The sequence below is a fragment of the Pristiophorus japonicus genome, chromosome 17, assembly GCF_044704955.1.
Source record: "Pristiophorus japonicus isolate sPriJap1 chromosome 17, sPriJap1.hap1, whole genome shotgun sequence".
NCBI lineage: Eukaryota > Metazoa > Chordata > Chondrichthyes > Pristiophoridae > Pristiophorus > Pristiophorus japonicus.
The window spans coordinates 8,418,791-8,445,738 of NC_091993.1; the positions used below are offsets into that span (position 1 = coordinate 8,418,791).

Below are 26,948 nucleotides of genomic sequence, written 5' to 3' on the forward strand. Positions count from 1 at the left end.
GCCAACTTTAGCCCGAGGCTGATACCGCTGCGAATTGGGCCTTGGGAGAGCGGAAAAACACCCAAAAATAAATGGGAAAAAAAACAACAAAACAAAATTCACAAAACATTTACAAGACACTTATCTATCAAATCACTGAAAAAGAATTAAAAAATAAAAACGTTAACTTACCTTTTTTGCAGGTCTTCATACCTACCACTGCTCCAAGGGCTGCAACGCAGCTTTTTCCCTGTTGGCATTTTTCGCGCAAAATACTGGGTGCGCTCAGAGCCAAATTTTTGGTGAAAACGTTATTTTGGGTCTTGCACGACAGCGCTCCTCTCCCCAGCAGTACTTGAAAACTGCCGCCGCAAAAGTCACCAAAATTCCCGCTGACCGGTTTTTCGCCAAATATGGTGAAATATCGCCCCAAAAAAAGTCACAAAGTCGGCGAATTTCAAGCCCTAGGTGGCTAAAATCTTTGATTTAAAAATATTTTGTTGTATTGGAACCAAAATGTCGTTTTATGTAAATTGTTTGTAGTTTGCAAAAGTATGTAACAAAATATATTTACTAATTGGAACTAGAAGCAGGGAAATAACTCTCTTTCCCTGCTTCTCATTTAGTCATGGTCCAATTGATGTTGCTCATCAATCACATTGCGTTTTTTCAAATTTGTTTTAAGTTTGTGAGGTAGTTTAAAAGTTCCAACATAGGTTTATATAATTTTATTTACCTTCATTGTTTTTTCTGAAATTACTTTCATACCGATGTGATGTCTAAAATGCAGACATGTTTTGATAGTGAGAAAAATGTTTAGGTTGTAAATCCTATGACTTTGTAATCACATCTACAATTATAATTGAGATATAAATGATTTATTTCTGCAAATAATCTTGAGTTTTGAGCTAATACACAATTGGGTACAAAACATTTGACTAAATATTTGCTTAAGAAATTAAATGTTGAAAATTAAAGATCAGAAATTGCACACAGATTTTCGTATTAGCATTGGCTGTACTATAGATATGGCACAAAATATTACCCGGTAAAAATTTCCATTAGTTTGGATGCACCGAGAAGCATATTTGTAACTGCTACCCTCCTAAATAAAACTCCTAAGCAGAAATTGTATTTCTGCAGCCAATTTCATGCGCTCACTGTCTATTCATGAACTGAATTGAAATAAAGTAAAAGAAAGCTAAATCATGATGTGCAAGAGTAATTGTGCTTTTAATATTGGAGAATTTGTTATAAAACTGCGGCAGGTTTATTTTCCATCAAAAGCTCATTAAATCCCTTATATTTCCTAACGATCCTAGCATCCATTCTAAGTTGAAAATATGATAGTTTCTCGGGAATCAATTAAATGGTGAAAATGAACTATATATGTTCCCAGAGTTTGTCTCGAGTGTCTCAGCAAAATTTATATTATCTGTAGATTACCTGCAACATTACAGAAGAATGTTGTTAATAAATTACGCTGACACTCCTATTCATCATGATGTCATGGTGTTAAATTGATTTTTATTGTGTGAAGAAGGTGGCTTTCTAAACTTAAATGTAATTCTGTATTAGTACACTGCCGATTTTATCAATATCTATCTAATCCGTAGTGAAACATTTCACAGTGCATTTTTATTTTTTCAAGGTAATAGCAAAAAAAATGTTGCTGAAAAAATGCTGGTACTTGTGTGATAACCTCAATTAAATATAATGCAACTAAGGAAGTGTCATTGGTGAGAAGGTTCTATATAGGAACTGCGGTCATCCATAATTTGAGCACCATTTCCCCATAAATATTTATGGTTGTACAATTTATCGTTAGATAAATTTCAGTAATATTTTCCAAAGACATACATAAACTTACCTTTTATTTATTTTACAGAGAGAAAAATTTATAAAACTGCTGGATCAGTTGCACAACTCCCTGAGAATTGACCTATCAAAATATAGGGTATGTATAGACAGTATGTGATGGTATATGTTCTGACACAGGTTATATTTAACTGACTATAGATTTCTCCTTCACTTCAGGTTTGTTCCCACACTCGGGAATTTCTTATCCCAGTTTGTTTATACCCACGAGGAAATACATACTCAAACATTTACATTTAATGAAAACCTCAACTCTAGGTTACTGGGGAGGAACTGTTGGAAATAGCCACGTTTAAGGCTATCTCCGGTCACTTTAATAATCAGGTTCGACTGTAAACTAATTTGGTGGGTATATTGTGTTTAATCAGAGTTTAAGATGGAATATGTAACACATTAGTTGTACAGCAAAAGCATACGACCTTGTCAAGTAGCTGATACCAATCCGATCAGACAAATGGCTGGCGCACGTGAGCAGTCCTCTGGCTTATGGCTTCTCTTTTTCTCATCGAGAGCCTTCATAGCTTATACATTAACCCTTTACTTGCCTTGAGCGCAAACATACAATCATTTAAACACTATCATTTTCAGGTCATCCTAATTTCTAACAGAACAGTTATGGAGCTGGGGAGATTCAGCACCAACATTGCAGGAGATAGATTTTCCGAGACTTAACCAGTCCAACCATAAAGGTTGATACCAAGAATATTTGTTTAAACATGACTGCTTTTAGCAGAGTTTGTGAGCCAGTTCATTCAGACATTGTGAAAAGTAATGCTGAGTGCCTGAAACATCTATTATTGAGCAATATTGCTCCCTGCTTGTGATAAAATCATTGACTTTTAGCATACCTTGCTTTCAGACACATATAGGCGCAGTATCTATGCGCTTCTAAGATATTTAATGCTTAGTACTTTCAATTAGGAAAAACATGCCATAAGGATTTTCCTTTGATCGATAAAACTACAAGAATCAGTTTCAAAGGGTACATTTTGGACAATCTAATTGGACATACTTTCATAATTACGTCCAACAGCTAAGAAAACCTAGATTATTCAATGCTGAGTCCAGAACTAGGAGTCACAGTCTAAGGATAAGGGGTAAGCCATTTAGGACCGAGATGAGGAGAAACTTCTTCACTCAGAGTTGTGAACCTGTAGAGAGTTGTTGATGCCAGTTCGTTAGATATATTCAAGAGGGAGTTAGGTACGGCCCTTATGGCTAAAGGGATCAAGGGGTATGGAGAGAAAGCAGGAATGGGGTACTGAGATGAATGATCAGCCATGATCTTATTGAATGGTGGTGCAGGCTCGAAGGGCTGAATGGCCTACTCCTGTACCTATTTTCTATGTTTCTATGTTACATGGTGTCCTTCCCCTGATACAATGAACAATCTGGCATGAAATGGTTTTCAGGAAAAATAAAACAAAACTAATTTATATCCAATTTTCCCTCTTCCAGAAGAACTAGTGACTAATGCACATCATCCTTTATTTAATAGCAATAGATGTTCCCATCCATATTTGAGACTATTACATCATCATGGAGAATTCCACTCTTGTGATATTAATTTTGGAATGTAGTCTGATTGTGAAGTGCAATGTATGCACCTGTGAGTATGCTCACAGGTTTATAGCATTGTTGAGTTGTGAGTGGCCAGTCACATAATGTTCACAAGACTCACTAAAAACCCAGCCACTTTGGTTCAGGAGATCCACGATGAGGCAGGTGGTTGTGAGCCTGGTCAATGAACTGGTAATGTGTAGTGTGATTGTTTAAACCTTTGCTGATATACCAACTAGTTCTTAATAGCAATGTGTTGCTATGAATTCTTAAGCAAAGAATCCATGAAGCAAATACATTACATGAAGGAAAAGTTAATTGTGAAACAATGCTTATAATGACAGAAGAAGAATTATTTTCTCCACGCATATTAACATAGATTTAGACCATTTTCTCTTCCTCTTTGATTTTCTTCCTTTACCTTTTGGTCATGGGAAGGAGATTTTTTTCATATTAGATCTTGTAATTGGTCTACAATGTAACTGTTTCTATATTCATAATTATTTAAGCACTAGGTTATCTGCATGTATTAATTTCCTTCCATATTTATACAAATGAAACCAATTACAAATGGTGACAGTAAAAACATTGCTAACATTGTGCGGCATTGAATCATGAAGACTAGTGAGATTCTTTGTTCAATCCCTATATTTCATCTCATAAGGTATATAAGCTAGAAACTCAAGCATTTTACTGAGTATTCCCCAGTATGAAGTTCTGATGGAGATGTGCCTGGCATGTCTTATAGGCACCATTGATTAATGTGAAATTACTGGAGAACTGCATATAGATGATGTAGCTACTTCATTCAGGAGATAGGAAAGTCAAGGTTTTCTGCTTGGTAAAAGTAGTACAGTTGTCTTTTAAGTCATCCACTTAATAACGGTCTTTCACAAATAGTGAAGAAGTTCTAAATCATTCAAAATGTAACTGACTGTACAGAAACTAAAGTCAAGGCAAAGAAATCAAACTAGATATCATCAAATTACAAAGCGGATCGATGAAGGTAGTGCAGTTGATGTTCTGTATATGGGCTTTCAAAAGACATTAGATAAAATGCCACATAATAGACTTGTTAGAAAAATTGAAGTTCATGGGATTAAAGGGGCAGAGGCAGCATTAATGCAAAAAATAGCTAAGAGACAGAAAGCTGAGAGTAATGGTGATTGGTTGTTTTTCCAGACTGGAGGGAAGTATATAGTGGTGTCCCCTAAGGATTGGGACCACTATATTAATGACCTGGACTTGAGTACAGGGAGTACACTTTCAAAGTTTGTAGATGACACAAAACTTGGAAATGTTGTAAGCAGTGAGGAGGATAGTAGCAGCCTTCAGAAGACATAGACAGACGGATGAAATAGGCAGATACATGGCAGATGAAATTTAATGCAGAGTAGTTGAAGTGGTACATTTTGGTAGGAAGAATGGGGAGAGGCAATATAAACTAAATTGTACAATTTTAAAGTGGCTGCAGGAACAGAGAGACCTGGGGGTGTAAGTACATAAATCTTTGAATGCTACAGAACAAGTTGATAAAAAAGAATATGGGATCCTTGGCTTTATAAATAGAGGCATAGGGTACAAAAGGCAAGGAAATATGCTAAACCTTTATAGACACTGGTGTCTAATTCTGGGCACCACACTTTAGGAATGATGTCAAGGCCTTGGAGAAGGTGCAGAGGAAATTTAGTAGAATGGTACCAGAGTTGAGGAACTTCAGTTATGTGGAGAAGCTGGGTTGTTCTCCTTAGAGCAGCGAAGGTTAAAGGGAGATTTACTGAGCGAAACAGTGATGGAAGCAGATTCAGTTGTAATTTTCAAAAGAGAATTGGATATATACTTGAAATGGAAAACTTTGCAGGGCTATGGGAAAAGAGCAGGGGTGTGCAACTAATTGGATAGATCTTTCAAAGAGCTGGCATAGGCACAATGGGCTGAATAGCCTCCTGTGATGCAAAATTCTGCGATTCTATGAAACTGGCTGAACTTCGCATTAGTTGCATTAACACATTGAAATTAAAAAATACATAAACTATTTCCAGTTGGTCATTGGAATAAACAGTTTTACTCCAATCAACAGACTGGAGTGAGGAGCATGGTTGATCCATCTAGCAGCCAGTCTGGTCTGAATTGCTGATTACTCCCTCTGGGGAAATGGCCTTAGGAGGCAAGTTCAGGCAGCTGTTTGTAAACTCGAGGGCAATTTTAACCTCTGCAGCCTGCTAGTTCCTGGTCACCATGATATCTTTAGGCTTTATTTTACTTTTTTATGAATGTAGTTTTGTATCCATGCCATGTGAATTGTGACGGACGCTCACACTAGACTTGAGACTTTCCTGTATGAAATGATAGCTGTGAAAAATTGCATGGCTGACTTGGTGTGGATCTGCTAAGCCATATGTTGATAATTGGAATTCCACCAAGTGAATCGGTCAATGTGGAATTGGATAAGTACTAATACTTGCTTTAGTTTGAGCGTTTATAAACATGTGTAGCTTCTGAAGAGTATAGTCCTGAAGCTTGGGAATGTCGTTGGAAAAGACACTGAATGCTGGTTGTTAGAAATAGCCAAGTTAAGGCTAGCTCTGGTCACTTTAATAATCAGGATCGATTGTACACCAATATGGTGGGTATATAGTGTTTAATGAGAATTTAGGACGGAACATAGTACATTATTTATACAGCAAAAACATACGACCGTAACAAGTAGCTGATACCAATCTGATCGGACAAATGGCTGGCACACGTGAGCAGTTCTCTGACTCAGTCTCTTTCTCTTCATCTAGAGCTTCCTTCGGCAAAGCATGGGATCACTCAAAGAGCAGTCGACCAGTCCAACTTATGTTTTGCTCTCCCCTCACATCGTTTCTGAGGACAGCCTTGAGTAGGCTACCTTTATTCTATTGTTAGGGGCTGGCCTGACATGGCATATCATCAAGACCTTTTGATCTATAGAAGTTTCCCTAAAAACTTGCTATCCAATGCCATACCAAGTTCTTTGTTTCAATTCTCGAGTCAAAATCCGCCCTAAAGATGTCTCATGATTTTGGACACATGTCTTATTTATATTGTCCCGAAGATACCTTCCAGTAGAATTCATTTAATCTCTTGTCCCTATTCTCTTGGGTACAATCCTGAAGCTCAAACCAGAAAACTGCTCGCTTCAGAGTGTTTGTCTCATTTACAACGTAACAACTTGTTTACGTTAACTCCTAAAACTTCCATCCATTCTAAGTCTTTCTATAACAAATTGTCTTAAAGATACATAAACAAAGTTGAAGTCTTAATTTGAAAACAACAGATAATGGTTGTCATAATACAGAATTCTCTAACATCTCAGCGGGGTACCAAAATTTTAGCATTTCTAAGCATCTAATGCCAGTCTGAGGATACATTTCGTCTCCACTTCAAAACAACGATTTAAACCCAGCATTCTTCACGTCACAGTTTTAGTCGCATAACCATATACATTTGGACACCCCTGATTTCTAACATGTTTGTCACTAAGGGTTAGGGATAGATAGTTTTAAAAAAAATATTCATTCACAGGATGTGGGTGTCGCTGGCGAGACTGGCATTTATTGTCCATCCCCAATTGTCATTAACTGAGTGACTTGCTCTGGTCACTTCAGAAGGCAGCTCAGAGCCAACCACGTTGGTGTGGGACTGGAGTTGCTAATAGGCCACACCGGGTAACAGCAGCAGGTTTCCTCGCTAAAGGACATTAGTGAACCAGTTGGGTTTTTACGATAATCCGATAGATTCATGGTCACTTTTTAGTGGTACCATTTCCAGATTTTATAGTTTCGATTTGGATGGAATGTAATTCTTTGTAAGGTTTTAATTACATGTCAAAAGCAGTCCTGTAATGAAGTGGACCAAACACTAGACCTAGATGCTTCTGCAGCTGCTGCCAGATTTACAAAACCAGGAGCAGAAATGCTCCTCCCGATCCCACGTTTAAAGAACGGGGTTTGCTGCCGGCTAACGATCACCCACCCCTCTTCCAGATCTCTACCTCTAGCCCCCCCCAACCTGATCTCTAGACCTCTAAAGACCTCTAGTCCCCTGCCCAACTTGACCTCACCCCCCAACGTGACCTCTAGCCCCCCCCCCCCCCACCACCAACCTGATCTCGAGCCTTGGGATGTCTTGCTATGTTAGAGAAAAAAAAGGAAAGAATTGACATATTGTGCCTTTTGCACCCCCGGTATGTCTCACAGCCAATGGGTTATAAAGTATTGCCTCTGTTGTTATGTAGACAAAAATACTGCATCCATGCAAGATGTTATTGCTGCTGATTGTCAGTTGCACACAAAATAGGCTTATTTTTCCTATTAATATAATGTGCTGACATCAAATATAAAATGAATTTTTAAAGTATATAATCTAAGCATCACATTTCAAACTTTGTTTTTTGTTGGCTTTACAAAACTATAAAGCAAAGTATTATTTTTCTGTGTTACTTTTCCTAGGATAATTTCCCAGCAAGCAATCCAGAACGGCTGCTAGACCTGAAATCAACTGTGGACCTTTTGACCAGCATTACATTTTTCCGAATGAAGGTCGGATGTTATTTTACCTAGCAATCGTTATATAGAATGCAGTTAACTGATTTTTACCAAGGCAACTTTACTTTGTTCATTCTTGTTCATCATAACTATATTTTGCAAAAGTTTTTATTGTTTTACTCTATATGATGTGATTTTTTTCTCTAATTAATGGGGCTGAATTTGCAGCCCTTACGGGCGAGAGTACGAGGTGCACTGATGTCTTGTCGGAACGGCGCAAGTTCTGGGTTTAGGCATGCGCTAAAACCCGGAACTTGCGATCTGTGAAGAATTCTCCTGACAGATCGTACGAATCAGAAGGAAATGGGCGTCTGCGGGCGGAGAACTTCTGCCCGGTGAATGCTGTGAAATTCTTGGGGCTGAAAATTGCCCAACGTCCCGGTTGGGGACGATAACCTTGCAGGGGCAGGACTTCCTGCATCCGGCTCGGAGGTCCCGCCCCTGACACGGAATTGGGCCGTACGCTCCTCCAAGGAAGCGGAGCGTTGTTCTCTGGCACTCTGTTTAATTTGTGGGGTGCTCCCGGGGCGGTAGTGTGGCACTGAGCAGGCCAGCGCTACGCGGATGCTCCACGTAGCACTGACACGCTACACACCCTTCCCCTTCCATTAAAGGGGAGGGCCGCTGTGCATTCTGCATGGCCCTTTGGTGGGATGAGGGACGTGATCGACCGGGCCAGCCTGGCACCCAAAATGGAGTGCTGGGCTGCACGATGGAGGCCCCGTCAATGCGATGGTTGCAATTGTCGGGCCAACCCAAGAGTCGCCCGACAAATAAAAATGGCAGCAGGGACGCTGGCATTAACATCCGCCCTGGCCAGCCTCGCGGTTTCAAAAACATAAACATAACATTTTTTCATTCATTTACACATTAAAAATCCTGTGCAATAAGGTAAAGCCCCGTTAAAACATGTACATTTATTTTTCAAAAAATAAATGTTTTTTTAAAATGTAATTAAATGCCATTTTAATTCATTTTAAATTTGTAAAAAAGATATATGCATTTGAAGTGTACGGGTATTTTTCATGTGATTCCCATTCATATTTATGGGCGTTCCGTACATGGGGAAACCCCAGAAGCATGAATGGGGATGCACTTTTTTGATTGGTTGGGCAAGCCCACATGATCCCAGGGGGTCGTATGCAGGCCGGGGAGTGGAGGCCCAGGAGCACAAGTCAACGAACGTCCTGGACCACCAGGTAAGTTTGTTGATGTTTTGCAAGTTTAAGGCATCCGACCACAAATTCAGCCCCAATATCTTGCTCAGGATATGTTTTCTCTGGTGACTTGACACTATTAGAAAACGCTGACTGCAACACTGGATTGAGGTAGAATATGATGTACAGCACTGTGCCATATATACATGGTCATTTGCTCTTACAAACCTGAGCCTGTGATCTAATATCTGTTTTCTGAAAGAACATTTTTAATATTTGGGATAATTCTATTACTGAACAGTTTTGTTTTAATTTAGCCTGCTGGTGACTGTACAGAAATTCTAGGCACTCTGAATCTGTATGTCATGAATCAGCTGTTTCAATAGAGTTGACTGCGCTACCACAAACAATAGTGAGATGAAATTCTGACCCGACGAAATTTTGCAAAAGTACCTGGTGGTTACGGAGGCGCCTTTGATTACGGTCAGAGACCTTCATTCGATGCGCAGTGTACGGGGAGAGGATTTCCCTGTACGTATGGAAATGCTGGAGTCACATGGGCCCGGACCACCAATCACGGCAGTATTTTCATTGATAATAATGGGAACTCCGTTTTTACGAGTTCCCATTACTATCAATGAGAATATCGCCTAAAACAACATAATAAATTAAAAAAACACCTCACATATTTAAAATTAATTGAAAAAGTTAATTAAAATGTTTTAGAAAAAATATATATCTTTTGGGATATTTTTGTGATTTAATAGGGTTTAAAATAAACTTACCTTAATGGACAGGGTTTTTAACATAAAAATGTATGATTAAATTTAATTTTTTATATGTTTTAAAACTCTTACACTGGCAAAAGTAAGTTATATGCCTGCTTTTACCAGGTGTAAAAGTTTGAAGGACATTCGCTGGGCAGGAGTTGGGCAAATAGCCCAATCTCTCCCGGGGATGCGGAGGATCTGTCGAGAGAAATCTTGACAGATCGGAAAAGTTGTTTTTCGGCGGATGCGCATCGCGCCCTGAAAATCGGCTTTTGCGAGGCCTCGCCGGGTCCGTGCGCACTTCGTACGAGGCAGGAATTTATGGCACATTTTGTCACATGCAGAAACAAAGGGTGAAATTTTAACCCCCAAAAACGAGTGGGTTTGGGTCAGGTGGGATGTAAAAATGTTAAAAATCTGAATCCCGAACCGAACCCTCCCACTTCCAGTTTTCACGGAGGCGGGACAGGGGGCTGGGCAACCAACCGGCTCCCAGGAGATGGGTTGTCCATTTAAATATTATAATAAGGATGCATAAGAAATAGGAGCAGGAGTAGGCCATACGGCCCCTCGAGCCTGCTCCGCCATTTAATACAATCATGGCTGATCCGATCATGGATGCGGGTCCACTTTCCTGCCCGCTCCCCATAACCCCTTATTCCCTTATCGGTTAAGAAACTGTCAATTTCTGTCTTAAATTTATTCAATATCCCAGCTTCCACAGCTCTCTGAGTCAGTGAATTCCACAGATCCACAACCCTCTGAGAGAAGAAATTTCTCCTCATTTCAGTTTTAAATGGGCGGCCCCTTATTCTAAAATCATGCCCCCTAGTTCTAGTCTCCCCCATCAGTGAAAACATCCTCTCTGCATCCACCTTGTCAAGCCCCCTCATAATCTTATACGTTTCGATAAGATCACCTCTCATTCTTCTGAATTCCAATGAGTAGAGGCCCAACAATTTTCAACCTTTCCTCATAAATCAACCCACTCATCTCCGGAATCAACCTAGTGAACCTTCTCTGAACTGCCTCCAAAGCAAGTTTATTCCTTTCGTAAATATGGAAACCAAAACTGCACGCAGTATTCCAGGTGTGGCCTGAGCAATACCCTGTATAGCTGTAGCAAGACTGCCCTGCTTTTATACTCCATCCCCTTTGCAATAAAGGCTAAGATACCATTAGCCTTCCTGATCACTTGCTGTACCTGCATACTAACCTTTTGTGTTTCATGCACAAGTACCCCCAGGTCCCACTGGACTGCAGCACTTTGCAATCTTTCTCCATTTAAATTATAACTTGCTCTTTGATTTTTTTCTGCCAAAGTGCATGATCTCACACTTTCCAACATTATTCTCAATCTGCCAAATTTTTGACCACTCACTTAGCCTGTCTATGTCCTTTTGCAGATTTTTTTGTGTCCTCGTCACACATTGCATGCCTCATGTATAACCACCCTTTTAAATTTAAGGCAGGCTGACCCGAGTTTTCCGGGCCTCGGGATACCCGGCAGCTAAAGTGAGGCGTGAACTGCTGGATCGAGGAGCTAAGTGCTTTTCCACTTACCTGCTTATCTAGTTTACCCGCTTCACCCATCCTCTACAATTGAACACCCCCGACCCTGCCAATCTCCCCCCGACCATTCCGATTCTGGCCTCCGATCTCCCCCGACCCCAGCCTCCAATCGCTTCTCTGGTCTCTGACCTTCCCCTCCCTCCACCCCCCCCCACCTGCCCCCCGGCCTGTCCAATCCCTCTCCCCCTCCTCTCCGCTCCCAGTGTTTGGCCTGGTGCTGAAGGCTGACCTGCCCGTCAGTCACTCAGCCTCTCAATCTGGTTGGCTGCGGCTGGGATATGGAGACAGAAATTGATAATCAGGACCTGCTGTTAAATTCGACAGGACTTGAGGGAAAATCGTTCTTCACCAACCCCCCCCGCCCCCAATCCCCTGACCGCGAAATTGCACCCCGCTCCCTCCCCACCTTCAAGATGAGATCGAGGCCAAAGATCGTATGAGGAACTGCACTGCTCACTACACACTCCCTCCCTTCCCCCCTTCCCCCTCCAACACGAGAGAGAATATTTATTCCTTATCATGCTTTATGAAACAAGAAAAGGCCATTCATCGCATTGAACCTGTTTCCTCTATATACCAAGTACAGTTTGCACTGTTGTGCTTCTCCCGACTCCACACGTAAAGTAAGCGAGCTGTCCCCAACACCACCCTCACCCCCCCCCATCCCCCCCCGTAACTTCAGCCAATCTTCATTGACGATTCACCGGCTGGCTGTTCGCACCACACTAGTTTGTTGGAAATGAGGACTACCCTGTGCCTGACTTTCTACCTCCTTACTTCTGATCTTCAGGGACTGATAACCCTAGATATTACCTGTCAGAAAGAAGTGAAGTGAGCCAGGCCACGGGTTGCTGTATAGTAAAGGTGTGTGAAGGGGAGGGAAGGAAAAGATTGCACAACATGTCATAATGCAGTTCCTCCTTTTAAAGAAACCATTCTCAAACAAAACTACCCCACAGGATTTGTTGGTTTAATTGAATATCCCATAGTATGAGGAGAAAACTTTATTTAAAAGATAAGAACTGCTATGCCCAAGAGCAGTTATTTAACTTTTGGAATGTATTATTCATGGTTCTATTAACAAACATGTCCAGTGAATTGATTAGAAAGGAAAATTCAGGTCCACGAAAGACGACAGTCTATTTAGTCAGTTTCGAAACTAATATCTCTCAATCCTTTCTCTTTTTAGACATATAAATTCAACTTTGAATGATTGGCTGTAGTACAGACACAATTTATACTGTTTCCAATGGATTTTTTTTTTCTTGCGCTATTTCTTTTCTTTGCTTGTGAAGCTGTTGACTGTATGCTGGGGTACAATTCCAGGGTACTGGGTGCTCTATTGTACCTCGTCCTCGTGATCATTATTCACGTTTGTGTCCTGACACGTCAGAAGGTTATTCATTCCAGCAAGGCAGTACAGCTAGCACCATTTCTGCCCTTACCTAGCATACACACACACACACACACACGCTCAAGTTGGTTTTGCCTTCACTAGTTCAGGAGCAGCCCCAATTGATTAGCTAACTCAGAAATGACTGGGATTCAACCCGGGCCTTCCTGTTATTGCTCAGGTACTTTACTGAGCCAAAAGGGAAAGCACTTAAAAAATGTTTTAAAAATCTGATTTAATTTCATGATTAGGTTTGAAATAAGATTGGAATCTGAATTCTGTACCCCAAGAACGTTTTGCTTTGCCACAAATGCTGACTTAATGTACATATCAAAACACTGCTCAACTTGATAAAGATTTGTACTTATTTTTAATACCTTGCATTGCAAAATTGTTGACTCATTGAGCATTGATGTTTTCAGGTTCAAGAACTGCAGAGCCCTCCGAGAGCAAGTTCTGTGGTGAAAGACTGTGTCAAAGCCTGCTTGGACTCAACCTACAAATATATTTTTGACAACTGCCACGACCTGTATAACCAGTTGGTGGATCAGGTAATATGTTTTTCTCAATGTCTTGGATGTACATGGATGTGCACTTGAAGTGCCATAACCTACAAGGCTACGGACCAAGAGCTGGAAAGTGGGATTAGGTTGGATAGCTCTTTGTCGGCCGGCGCAGACACAATGGGCCGAAATGGCCTCCTTCCTTGCTGTAAATTTCTATGATTCTATGATACTGCATTCAAAGTTTCCACGACTGTACAGATACTTATCTGATGAGATACTCAACAAAGAGATGTGTAGAAAATTGGCATGACTTACAGTAAGAGTCCAATAGTCAAGATGACAACTATATTAGATGCACATTTATTTATAGTACTTGAATCTCTCTCATAATAATTTCTAACTAGGACACTTTTTATTTTCAGCAACATTGTAATGAAAGTATTTATTGAATAAACATCTATATATTATTCAGCACTTTCAGGCAACAGAGAGCTTCATTGATTAACTACAAGTCAGATACTCAATATAACACACTGGCTAAATATAGATGGCTTCACTGTTTCAGAAAACTAACACTGAGCTATTATTCCAGTCTAATTGTCCTGTTCATGAATGTGGGACAAGATGAATGTTCACAGAGTTTAAAGCCAAAGCCAGGATAATGGGAACAATCTGTGATGATTGTCTTACTGCAATTAAAGAGGACCTTGGTGAGACCACACCTGGAGTACTGTGTACCGAAAGAAGGATATACTTGACTTAGAGATGGTGCAACAAAAGTTCACTAGATTGATTCCGGCGAGGGCCTATTTGCCCTATGAGGAGAGATTGAGGAGACGAAGCCCACATTCCATATATTTTAGAAGAATGAGAGGTGATCGCATTGAAACATATAATATTCTTACAGGGCTTGACGGGGTAGATGCTGGGAGGATGTTTCCCTGGGCTAGGGAATCTAGAACTGTCACTGTCTCAGAATAAGGGGTCAGCCATTTAGGACTGAGACGAGGAGAAATTTCTTCACTCAAAAGTTGTAAATCTTTGGAATTCACTACCCGAGGGCTATGGATGCCCAGTTGTTGAGTATATTCAAGACAGATCGATAGACTTTTGGATATTAAGGGAAGCAAGGGATATAGGGATAGCGCAGGAAGGTGGAGCTGAGATAGAAGATCAGCCATGATCTTATTGAATGGCGGAGCAGGCTCGAAGGGCCAAAGGGCCTACCCCTGCTCCTATTATGTTATTATGAGACTGTCATGGCTTGAAGACAAAAAGCAGCTACCAATGAATTCTCAAGATAATGTAGCTATAAAAGTACTTCACAAATTTACAATGCAGTTTCCCAATTTTTGTGTTTCTTTTGATTAGTACATAGTTTAAATATATAGTTCAAACTCTTATTCCTCTTCCAGTAAAACTGGTGACATTGAGAAAGGCCTTTCTTTCTAGATGGTTAGCTATGACAGGACAGGATTACTTGGCTTACAAATCTTCTCATGTACCCAATGCACATACCAACAGGGTTATTTGGCAGCAGTACAAGCAGATGGGCAACAGAAAATACTCTCCGTATGATAATGAGGTGAACAGAGGTTCGGCACAGACAGTGAAATGAAAAGTCTGGCTGGGAGCTATACAGACAAACAATCAGATGGTCAAAAGAACAGCAAAAGAAGTGGACAATAGGCTGGATAGGTGGTGAGCAATGCACAAAAATGTGCGATGGGCTGGACAAAGAAAGCAGCACAGTCAGGCAAGCAAGCAAATGGAATGGCAAGTAGTAGATGAAATAAGCAGACAAAGTGCCAAGTAAAGAACTAAGCTACAGGGCAGATAACATGGCAATTGGTGGTCAGCTGAGCAGTGAGAGAAGGTGATATTGTGCTCTATAGATGTGTAGTGGGAGAGGGTGATATTGTTGTGTATCTGTAAAGCATGCACTCCCATGTTCCGCCACTAGGGAGTGCATCCCCTGAAGTCCCAAGGGATCCCAGCATCCCTTGGGAGCACTGTATATAAGCCTGTTCCCCACTCTGGAGTATCTTAATAGAGACTGAGGTCACTGTTACTTTAACCTCCCTGTGTGCAGCCTCATCTGTGTTAGGAACACAATAACTGGCGACGAGTATATGAATCCAACGCAAAGATGCAGCAAACTGTGAGCACCCTGGAAAAGTTCTCAGAGGGTGAGGACTGGGAAGCCTATGTTGAACAGCTGGATCAGTACTTTGTAGCCAATGAGCTGGACGGAGAAGGAAGCGCTGCAAAAAGGAGAGCGGTCCTCCTCACGGTCTGTGGGACACTGACCTACAGACTCATGAACAATCTTCTGGCTCCGGTGAAACCCACAGATAAGTCATATGAGGAGCTGTGTACACTGGTTCGGGAGCATCTTAACCTGAGGGAGAGCGTGTTGATGGCGAGGTATCGGTTCTATACGTATCAGCGATCTGAAGGTCAGGAAGTGGTGAGCTATGTTGCCGAGCTAAGGCGACTTGCAGGACAATGTGAGTTTGATGGCTACCTGGAGCACATGCTCAGAGACTTTTTTGTACTGGGCATTGGCCACGAGACCATCCTACGAAAACTTTTGACTGTAAAGACACCGACCCTCAGTAAGGTCATTGCGATAGCATAGGCGTTTATGTCCACCAGTGATAACACCAAACAAATCTCTCAGCACACAAGTGCTAGAAATGTTCATAAATTAACTGGAACTGTGTTTGCGAGCAGAAATGTACAGGGCAGAAACCACGAGTCTGCAACTGCCAGCAGGTCTCAGGTGCCCCAGATGACTCAGAGTTCGCAACAACGGATGAATGCAAGGCAATTCACAACTTGTTGGCATTGTGGAGACTTCCATTCAGAGCTGCAAGCTCTGCAAAACCTACTAACCACCACGTGGCAGAGGAAGATCTGTCCATGGTGGATCAAAGCAATTTCGAGCCTCAGAGAGAGGAGGCAGATGCTGAAGTACACGGGGTGCACACATTTTCGACGAAATGTCCACCTATAATGCTAAATGTAAAATTGAATGGCTTAACCATAGCCATGGAACTGGACACTGGCGCTAGCCAATCCACCATGAGTAAAAAGATGTTTGAGAGACTGTGGTGCAACAAGGCACTCAGTCCAGCCCTGAGCCCCATCCACACGAAACTGAGAATGTACACCAAAGAGCTTATCGCTTTCCTGGGCAGCGCCATGGTCAAGGTCACCTACGAGGGCACGGTGCACGAACTGCCACTCTGGATTGTCCCGGGCAATGGCCCCACACTGCTTGGAAGGAGCTGGCTGGGCAAAATCCGCTGAAACTGGGATGACACCTGAGCGCTATTACATGTCGATAAGACCTCATGTATCCAGGTTCTGAACAAATTTCCTTCCCTTTTTGAGCTAGGCATTGGAAACTTTTCCGGGGCAAAGGTGCGGATCCACTTGGTCCCAGAGGCACGATCCATTCATCACAAGGCGCGCGCGGTACCTCACATGATGAGGGAGAGAGTGGAAATTGAGCTGGACAGGCTGCAACGCGAGGGCATCATCTCCCCAGTGGAATTCAGCGAGTGGGCCAGCCCGATTGGTCCAGTACTCAAAAGTGATGGCAATGTCAGGATTTGCGGCGATTATAAAGTAACTATTAATCGTTTCTCGCTACAGGACCAATACCCGCTACTTAAGGCAGACGACCTATTTGCGACGATGGCAAGAGGCAAGACGTTCACCAAGCTCGACCTGACTTCAACCTACATGATGCAGGAGCTGGAGGAGTCTTCGAAGGGCCTCACCTACATCAACAAGCACAAGGGACTGTTCATCTACAACAGATGCCCGTTTGGAATTCAGTTGGCTGCATCGATCTTCCAGAGAAACATGGAGAGCCTACTCAAGTCGGTACCATGCACGGTAGTTTTTCAGGACGACATATTGGTCATGGGTCAGGACACCGTTGAGCACCTACAAAACTGGAGGAGGTCCTCCAGCGACTGGATTGCGTCGGGCTGCAACTGAAGAGGTTGAAATGCGTCTTCATGGCAACAGAAGTGGAGTTTTTGGGGAGAAAGATCGCGGCGGATGGCATTCGGCCCACAGACGCCAAGACAGAGGCTATCAGGAACGCGCCCAGGCCACAGAACGTCACGGAGCTGCGGCCGTTCCTGGGACTCCTCAACTATTTTGGTAACTTCCTACCAGGGTTAAGCACCCTCTTAGAGTCCCTACATGTGTTTTGCGTAAAGGTGAGAACTGGGTATGGGGAAAAAACCAAGCTATTGCTTTTGAGAAAGCCAGAAATATTTTATGCTCCAACAAGCTGCTTGTATTGTATAACCCGTGTAAAAGACTTGTGCTAGCATGTGATGCGTCGTCGTACAGAGTCATGTGTGTATTACAACAAGCTAACGTTGCGGGGAAGTTGCAACCTGTCGCCTATGCCTCCAGGAGTTTGTCTAAGGCTGAGACGGCCTACAGCATGATTGAGAAAGAGGCATTAGCGTGTGTGTTCGGGTTAAAGAAAATGCATCAGTACCTGTTTGGCCTCAAATTTGTGCTGGAAACTGATCACAAGTCCCTCATATCCCTGTTCGCTAAAAACAAGGGGATAAGTACTAATGCCTCAGCCTGCATACAAAGGTGGGCACTCGCGCTATCAGCGTATAACTATACCATCCGCCACAGGCCAGGCACCGAGAACTGTGCGGATGCTCTCAGTCGGCTACCATTGCCCACCACGGGGGTGGAAATGGCGCAGCCTGCAAACTTGTTGATGGTGGCGCAGCCCGCAGACTTGTTGATGGTCATGGAAGCGTTTGAAAATGATAAATCACCTGTCACGGCCTGCCAGATTAGGACTTGGACCAGCCAAGATCCTCTGCTGTCTCTAGTAAAAAAACTGTGTACTGCATGGGAGCTGGGCCAGCATCCCCATTGAAATACAAGAGCTAATCAAGCCGTTCCAGCGGCGAAAGGACGAGCTATCTATTCAGGCAGACTGCCTGTTGTGGGGTAACCGTGTAGTGCTACCCAAAAAGGGCAGGGAGACGTTCATCTCAGATCACCACAGCACACACCCGAGTATAGTAATGATGAAAGCGATAGCCAGATCCCACGTGTGGTGGCCCGGTATCGACTCTGACTTACGAGTCCTGTGTACGGCAATGCAGCGTGTGTGCTCAGTTGAGCAACGCGCCCAGAGAGGCACCACTAAGTTTGTGGTCCTGGCCCTCCAGACCATGGTCAAGGATCCATGTTGGCTATGCGGGCTCGTTTCTCGGTAAAATGTTCCTGGTGGTGGTGGATGATTTTTCAAAATGGATTGAATGTGAAATAATGTTGTGAAGCGCCACCATTGAAAGCCTGAGGGCCATGTTTGCCACCCACGGCCTGCCTGACATACTGGTCAGTGGCAATGGGCCATGTTTCACCAGTGCCGAATTTAAGAATTCATGACCCGCAATGGGATCAAACATGTCACCTGGGTCCCGTTTAAACCAGCCTCCAATGGGCAGGCAGAGCGGGCAGTACAAACAATCAAACGGAGCCTTAAATGAGTCACAGAAGGCTCACTCCAAACCCGCCTGTCCCGAGTACTGCTCAGCTACCGCACGAGACACCACTCGCTCACAGGGGTGCCCCCGGCTGAGCTACTCATGAAAAGGACACTTAAAACCAGACTCTCGCTGGTTCACCCCAACCTGCATGATCAGATAGAGAGCAGGCGGCAGCAACAAAATGTAAGCGATGGTCGCGCCACTGTGTCACGGGAAATTGATCTGAATGACCCTGTGTATGTGCTAAATTATGGACATGGTCCCAAGTGGATCGTGGGCACGGTGATAGCTAAAGGAGGGAGTAGGGTGTTTGTAGTCAAACTAGACAATGGACAAATTTGCAGAAAGCACCTGGACCAAACGAGGCTGCGGTTCACAGACTGCCCTGAACAACCCACAGCAGACACCACCTTTTTTGAGCCCACAACACACACCCAAAGGATCAACAACACCACCCCGGACCAGGAAATCGAACCCATCACGCCCAACAGCCCAGCAAGGCCAGGTTCACCCAGCTACAAGGTCAACAACACGCCAGCCCAGCGAGGGCACAGCCAACACACCAGAACAGACATTTGTACCGAGGTGGTCCACCAGGGAAAGAAATGCTCCCGACTGCCTCACCTTGTAAATAGTTTTCACTTTGACTTTGGGGGTGGGGGAGTGATGTTGTGTATCGGTAAAGCATGCACTCCCATGTTCCGTCACCAAGGAGCTCATCCCCTGAAGTCCCAAGGGATCCCAGCATCCCTTGGGAGCACTGTATATAAGCCGAACCCAAGGCCTGTTCCTCACTCTGGAGTGTCTGATTAAAGACTGAGGTCACTGTTACTTTAACTTCCCTGTGTGCAGCCTCACCTGTGTTAGGAACACAATAGATATTGTGCTCTATAGATGTGCAGTGGGAGATTGTGATACTGTGCTCTATGGATGAGTAGTGGGAGAGTTGATATTGTGCTCTGTGGTTGAGTAGTGGGAGAGGGTGATATTGTGCTCTGTGGATGAGTAGTGGGAGAGGGTGATACTGTGCTCTGTCGAGATGCAGTTGGTTGGACACACAGGCAGCTCTGCAGCCTAACTGAGCAAGGACTGGGCATATGGTAAGTTAGTGTGAGCAGGTAGGTAACAGTGCAGATGGCAGGACAATGGGATGCACAGTAGGGCAGGCAAACTGTGGCATTAAAAAGACTACAACAAGATGGACATACCAAAAATATAAAGAAAAATAATCCTGAAACATACAATTGACCTCATCAGCAATAGTTAAGCATTGAGCAACTGCACAGTCCAGAACTCTCAACATAAATTTAAACCACCAGTTTTCTCATCATAGTGAGTTATGCTGCTGCAAAGGCAGAGCTTAGCGTGAGGGATGGTGAAGGAGGAGCACATATTTCTGGTGAAAGGATTTGGAAAGAAAAGGGATTCATTCATAAATGGTGACATTTTTTGGACTATAGTTACTAGAAAATAAATAAAGAGCAATTTCTTCATCCACCTCGGGTAGATAAATAACTTCCCCTCACATACCAGAGTTACATAGATTTATTTGGGGGAAGAAGGACTGCTAAGGATCATATGACTGCATAATATGTTTGTCCTGTAGAGTGGTGTAGGGAATAGATGTAAAGTGACAATGTTTTAAATTGCTGATCAGGTTTAAACATGATGCGGGAGTCAAGGGCTCCAGCCACTAACTTAAGCCTGTAGATTAGGAGTAAAAGTCAAACCAAAGCAGTATTCCTGAGAAAGGGTGAGCATCTGGACTGGGGAAGTGGGAGGAATCGGTCTCTGGAACAGTAACTAAACACACAGTTACTTTAATATACATGAATTACATAAATAAAGAACTCCTTGCGTATGCATTTTTTTCTTGTTTAAGATACCCTCACAAACTGTTCCAAAATTCATGCATTATGTTGTTTTGATGTTTCTAATCTAAAAATAAATACATTTATATTTATCATTAAAGCCCCATATTGCTAAAACATGTACGTGACTGGATAGGAAGCAGGAAGGGAGTGGAATTCACAAACAGCAAATCTTAATAAGTTGCGATTAGTCAGTCTTCCTGTCTACCATAGAAAGATTATGGGGCTGAAATTGTGTTTGGAACGCATCATTTGAATCGGATGGTTTTTTGCGCCGACGTGGAATAGGGCTCTTTGAAGCCAAAAAATGTTGCGCTAACCGAGTGTTGGCGCAGTGCTCCACGCACATCACGGCCACGCTCAGCACATCAGCCACTGCCAACTCTGCAGCCTCTTTATTGGCACCCAGGGATGGTTGTGGACGGGCCAGTGTCTTCATGTTGATGGCCCGGCCACACCAGCGGTCGCCATTGTCGGGCCGACTGAAAACTCGGCCAACAGAAAAAAGATGAGGCTGCCTCGCTACCACCTCCCCTTTAAGAGCAGCCGGAGCGCCACAGCCACCACAACTTTTCGACCCACATCGACCTCGCATCCCACGGGGCAGTTTCCCCTGAGGGGCCCAACGGGGCCGGCGTGGGGGCGATAGGGGGTTGGTGCGTGCGGCGATGACGTCTTCACCGTGTGTGCGCCGTGCTCATCGCGGGGTGCAGTGCAAACCACTTTTTGTCAGTGGAGCCCTGGGGCAGTTCCTCACGGGTCGATGAGGCCGCTGCTCCCGCATGTTAACCCTTTGATGCTCCATTACCACTGGCCGGCAGCGCTAACTGGCCCTGCGCAGAGAGGAGTGGCAGACTACTATATTGCTGAGTCCCTGCAGCCGGCAGTGATGGCTCAGGAAAACACCATGAAATCGGGTCTTGGGCCTCTCGGAGAAAGATGCACTTTTAAACACCCAAAATGCTGGTGTACAGATAAGTCTATCCAATTTCTTGCAAGTTATCACCTTTTTGTATCCTTATTCTATTACGAAATTTATTGCTTGCATTAAATTCCTCACCTTAAGGTGGTGGGCAAAAGGCCTTTCTAAAAATATAGCTGAAGCAATTTGATTGATTTCTCTCTTTTCATTGGTGTATTTTGCTGACTGCTCATTGTTGATTGGTTCCTTTTATATAACCTTTGTATTTCTTTTTGAAACATAATGTACACATTTTGCCTGCATCTAGTTGGCACGTTCCCATCTTACTTGATTGTGATTTGTTTTGTGAATCAGAAATTTGATCCACTCAGGTGTATGTGTGTCACATTTTTCAGATCAAGTGTGATACCTGAGGTAGTCACACATGAAGAATAAAACTTGATAGATACTCTGATGATTTCTCAAAAACTAACCATTGATATATACCTTTTGGACAATGATCACTTACACCTAATCACTAGCTGGTACATTTGGTTCCGATACAAACTAAAATACTCATACTGGAAATGTACACATACACCCATGAACAGAATGATGTAATCATGCCAATTATTCTTCCCCAGCCTGACATGACCTCCACTCACCCGTGTTTCTCCATTTTATGTCATTTTAAAATGTCTAAAGTGCTTCCAACACAGGGCCTTACACCTGAAACTGCCAACAAAAAGTGAAACGTTAGAATCACAGAATGGTTACAGCACGGAACAAGACCGTTCGACCCGCTGAGCCGTGTCAACTCTCAGTTAGTCACCACTCCCCTGCCCTTTCCCTGTCGCCCAACAATTGCTTTTCCTTCGGATACTTATCCAACTCCCTGTTCAGTCTGGCTCCACCACCCTTTCGGGCAGTATATTCCAGATCCTAACCACCCACTGCATAAAAAAGTTTTTTCTTCCATCGCCTTTGGTTCTTTTGCCAATCACCTTAAATCTGTTTCTCGACCCTTCTGCCAATGGGAACAGTTTTTCTCTATCCACTCTGTCCAGACCCCTCATGATCTTTATTATGTGTAGAAGAACTCCACAAGGCTGAGTACTGTGAGCTTGTGACTTTAGTCTTTATTACGACTCCAGAGTGCCTAAACAACATGGCAGCCAACCTTTTATACTGGCCCTGCACATGTGTGCAGGTGACCATTAGGACTCCAACAGTCGCGCCCTCTGGTGGCAAGTATTACATAGTTACATACCTAACAATATTGAAACCCTCCATCAAATCTCCTCTCAATCTTCACTGCTCTAAGGAGAACAACCCCAGCCTTTCAGTCTATCAACATAACTGACCTCCCTCATCCCTGGAACCATTCTCGTAAACCTTTTCTGCACCTTCTCCAAGGCCTTCACATCCTTCCTAAAGTGTGGTACCCAGAATTGGACATAGTACTCCAGTCGGGGCCGAACCATTGTTTTATGCAGTTTATCTCTATTTATGAAGCCCAGGATCCCATAAGCCTTTTTAACAGCTTTCTCAACCTTCCCTGTCACCTTCAACAATTTGTGAACACATACCCCCAGGTTTCTCTGTTCGTGCACCCACTTTAATATTGTACCATTTAGTTTATATGGGACTAGAGTTTCCCTAACCTGTTTTTCTGGCGCCCTCACCCGAGGTGCGGCGCTTTGGTCCGTCTCCAAGCGCGCCGAAAAAAGACGTCGGTATTCTGGCCACTCCCCAGCCTCTCCTCCATCGTGGCACAGCGTGGCCCAATGGATTGGGGGCGGAGCTAGGTCCCGGCGCTGAAAACAGTGCCGGGACCTCTGCACATGCGCGCTAGAGTCTGCGCATATGTGCAGTAGCTCCTGGCAGGCCGTTTCTGCAAACGCGCACAGGCTGTGTGGGAGGGGCTGAAGCCCACTGCCCCAGCCCTGGCCGAATGGGCTCCCTCATCAGCGGCCCACTGCGTTCCCTAAGTTAGGACTTCAATTTTTTATTTATTATTTACTGATTGATTTTGGCGCTTTAGGGGCAGGGTTCCTTCTATTTTTTTTATTATTTATTGATTGCTTATTACTTTGCTGCTTCAGGTGCAGGGTTCCTTCTATTTTATTTGTTAATTAATTGCTTATTACTTTTTGTGCTTTGTTTGGTGCTTGGTGGCGCTTTAAATGTAGTTACTTGCTCCGATTCCTTAACTCTCGGTAAGGTTTTTCTGTGCGGACAGAAGTGACAACATACGCTGACCTAAGTTAGTTTGGAGCAACTATTTGCTGGCCAAACGCCTAAAACAGGGGTAAGTGTTAGACGCTCTAATGAACAAAATGTTGAATCATTGTGGGTGCAGATTAGAGATAGTGAGGGGAAAAAGTCACTGGTGGGCGTAGTTTATAGGCCCCCAAATAATAACTTCACGGTGGGCAGGCAATAATCAAGGGAATAATGGAGGCATGTGAAAAAGGAATGGCAGTAAGCATGGGGGATTTTAACCTACATATCGATTGGTCAACTCAAATCGCACGGGGTAGCCTGGAGGAGGATGCGTACGGGATTGTTTCCTAGAACAGTATGTAACAGAACCTACAAGGGAGCAAGCTATCTTAGATCTGGTCCTGTGTAATGAGACAGGAAAAATAAACGATCTCCGAGTAAAAGATCCTCTCGGAATGAGTGATCACAGTATGGTTGAATTTGTAATACAGATTGAGGGTGAGGAAGTTGTATCAGAAACGAGCATACTATGCTTAAACAAAGGGGACTACAGTGGGATGAGGGCAGAGTTGGCTAAAGTAGACTGGAAACACAGACTAAACGGTGGCACAATTGAGGAACGGTGGAGGACTTTTAAGGAGCTCTTTCATAGTGCTCAACAAAAATATATTCCAGTGAAAGAGAAGGGCGGTAAAAGAAGAGATAACCAGCCGTGGATAACCAAGGAAATAAAGGAGAGTATCAAATTAAAGACCAATGCGTATAAGGTTGCCAAGGTTAGTGGGAAACTAGAGGATTGGGAAAATTTTAAACAACAGCAAAGAATGACTAAAAAAGCAATAAAGAAAGGAAAGATAGATTACGAAGGTAAACTTGCGCAAAACATAAAAACAGATAGTAAAAGCTTTTACAGATATATAAAACGGAAAAGAGTGACTAAAGTAAATGTTGGTCCCTTAGAAGATGAGAAGGGGGATTTAATAATGGGAAATGTGGAAATGGCTGAGACCTTAAACAATTATTTTGCTTCGGTCTTCACAGTGGAAGACACAAAAACCATGCCAAAAATTGCTGGTCACAGGAATGTGGGAAGGGAGGACCTTGAGACAATCACTATCAGTAGGGGGTAGTGCTGGACAGGCTAATGGGACTCAAGGTAGACAAGTCCCCTGGACCTGATGAAATGCATCCTAGGGTATTAAAAGAGATGGTGGAAGTTATAGCAGATGCATTCGTCATAATCTACCAAAATTCTCTGGACTCTGGGGAGGTACCAGCGGATTGGAGAGCAGTTAATGTAACGCCTCTGTTTAAAAAAAGGGGGCAGACAAAAGGCAGGTAACTGTAGGCCGGTTAGTTTAACATCTGTAGTGGGGAAAATGCTTGAAATTATCATTAAGGAAGAAATAGCGGGACATCTAGATAGGAATAGTGCAATCAAGCAGACGCAACATGGATTCATGAAAGGGAAATCATGTTTAACTAATTTACTGGAATTCTTTGAGGATATAACGAGCATGGTGGATAGAGGTGTACCGATGGATGTGGTGTATTTAGATTTCCAAAAGGCATTCGATAAGGTGCCACACAAAAGGTTACTGCAGAAGATAGAGGTACGCGGAGTCAGAGGAAATGTATTAGCATGGATAGAGAATTGGCTGGTGAACAGAAAGCAGAGAGTCGGGATAAATGGGTCCTTTTCAGGTTGGAAATCGGTGGTTAGTGGTGTGCCACAGGGATCGGTGCTGGGACCACAACTGTTTACAATATACACAGATGACCTGGAAGAGGGGACAGAGAGTAGTGTAACAAAATTTGCAGATGACACAAAGATTAGTGGGAAAGCGGGTTGTGTAGAGGACACAGAGAGGCTGCAAAGAGATTTGGATAGGTTAAGTGAATGGGCTAAGGTTTGGCAGATGGAATACAATGTCGGAAAGTGTGAGGTCATCCACCTTGGGAAAAAAAACAGTAAAAGGGAATATTATTTGAATGGGGAGAAATTACAACATGCTGAGGTGCAGAGGGACCTGGGGGTCCTTGTGCATGAATCCCAAAAAGTTAGTTTGCAGTGCAGCAGGTAATCAGGAAGGCGAATGGAATGTTGGCCTTCATTGCGAGAGGGATGGAGTACAAAAGCAGGGAGGTCCTGCTGCAACTGTATAGGGTATTGGTAAGGCCGCACCTGGAGTACTGCATGCAGTTTTGGTCACCTTACTTAAGGAAGGATATACTGGCTTTGGAGGGGGTACAGAGACGATTCACTAGGCTGATTCCGGAGATGAGGGGGTTACCTTATGATGATAGATTGAGTAGACTGGGTCTTTAGTCGTTGGAGTTCAGAAGGATGAGGGGTGATCTTATAGAAACATTTAAAATCATGAAAGGGATAGACAAGATAGAGACAGAGAGGTTGTTTCCACTGGCAGGGGAGACTAGAACTCGGGGGCACAGCCTCAAAATACGGGGGAGCCAATTTAAAACCAGTTGAGAAGGAATTTCTTCTCCCAGTGGATTGTGAATCTGTGGAATTCTCTGCCCAAGGAAGCAGTTGAGGCTAGCTCATTGAATGTATTCAAGTCACAGATAGATAGATTTTTAACCAATAAGGGAATTAAGGGTTATGGGGAGAGGGCGGGTAAGTGGAGCTGAGTCCACGGCTAGATCAGCCATGATCTTATTGAATGGCGGAGCAGGCTCGAGGGAATAGATGGCCTACTCCTGTTCCTAATTCTTATGTTCTTATGTAAGTGGCTGGGAACGCCTCCTTTTGGAAAAAAAAACGGAACTAAAAAAAAACATAACTAACTCACTTACACTGGCGCAAATTAAATGGTCAGAATTACAACTAAAAAGATAGTCCAGAAAAATCACGTTGCTCCAAAAAAAAAGGAGCACCTCCTGGGGAAACTTGGGCCCATATGTCCAGTCCCCCTTCCCCCCCCCCCCCCACATTCTTTCTACCAAAATGTATCACTTCACACTTTTCTACATTAAATTTCATCTACCACG

General features: G+C 43.3%; 1 protein-coding gene across 2 annotated transcripts in view; it reads left to right on the top strand.

Moving 5' to 3' along the window:
* LOC139227523 (protein unc-13 homolog C-like) overlaps positions 1-26,948 on the top strand; it is an 801,204-nt gene that overhangs the window by 515,664 nt on the left and 258,592 nt on the right. For both annotated transcript variants that reach the window (XM_070858323.1, XM_070858322.1), the window contains 3 exons: positions 1,868-1,936; positions 7,893-7,982; positions 13,303-13,431. In XM_070858323.1, the coding sequence (XP_070714424.1) occupies positions 1,868-1,936; positions 7,893-7,982; positions 13,303-13,431 (288 nt within the window). The remainder of the gene's footprint in view (positions 1-1,867; positions 1,937-7,892; positions 7,983-13,302; positions 13,432-26,948) is intronic.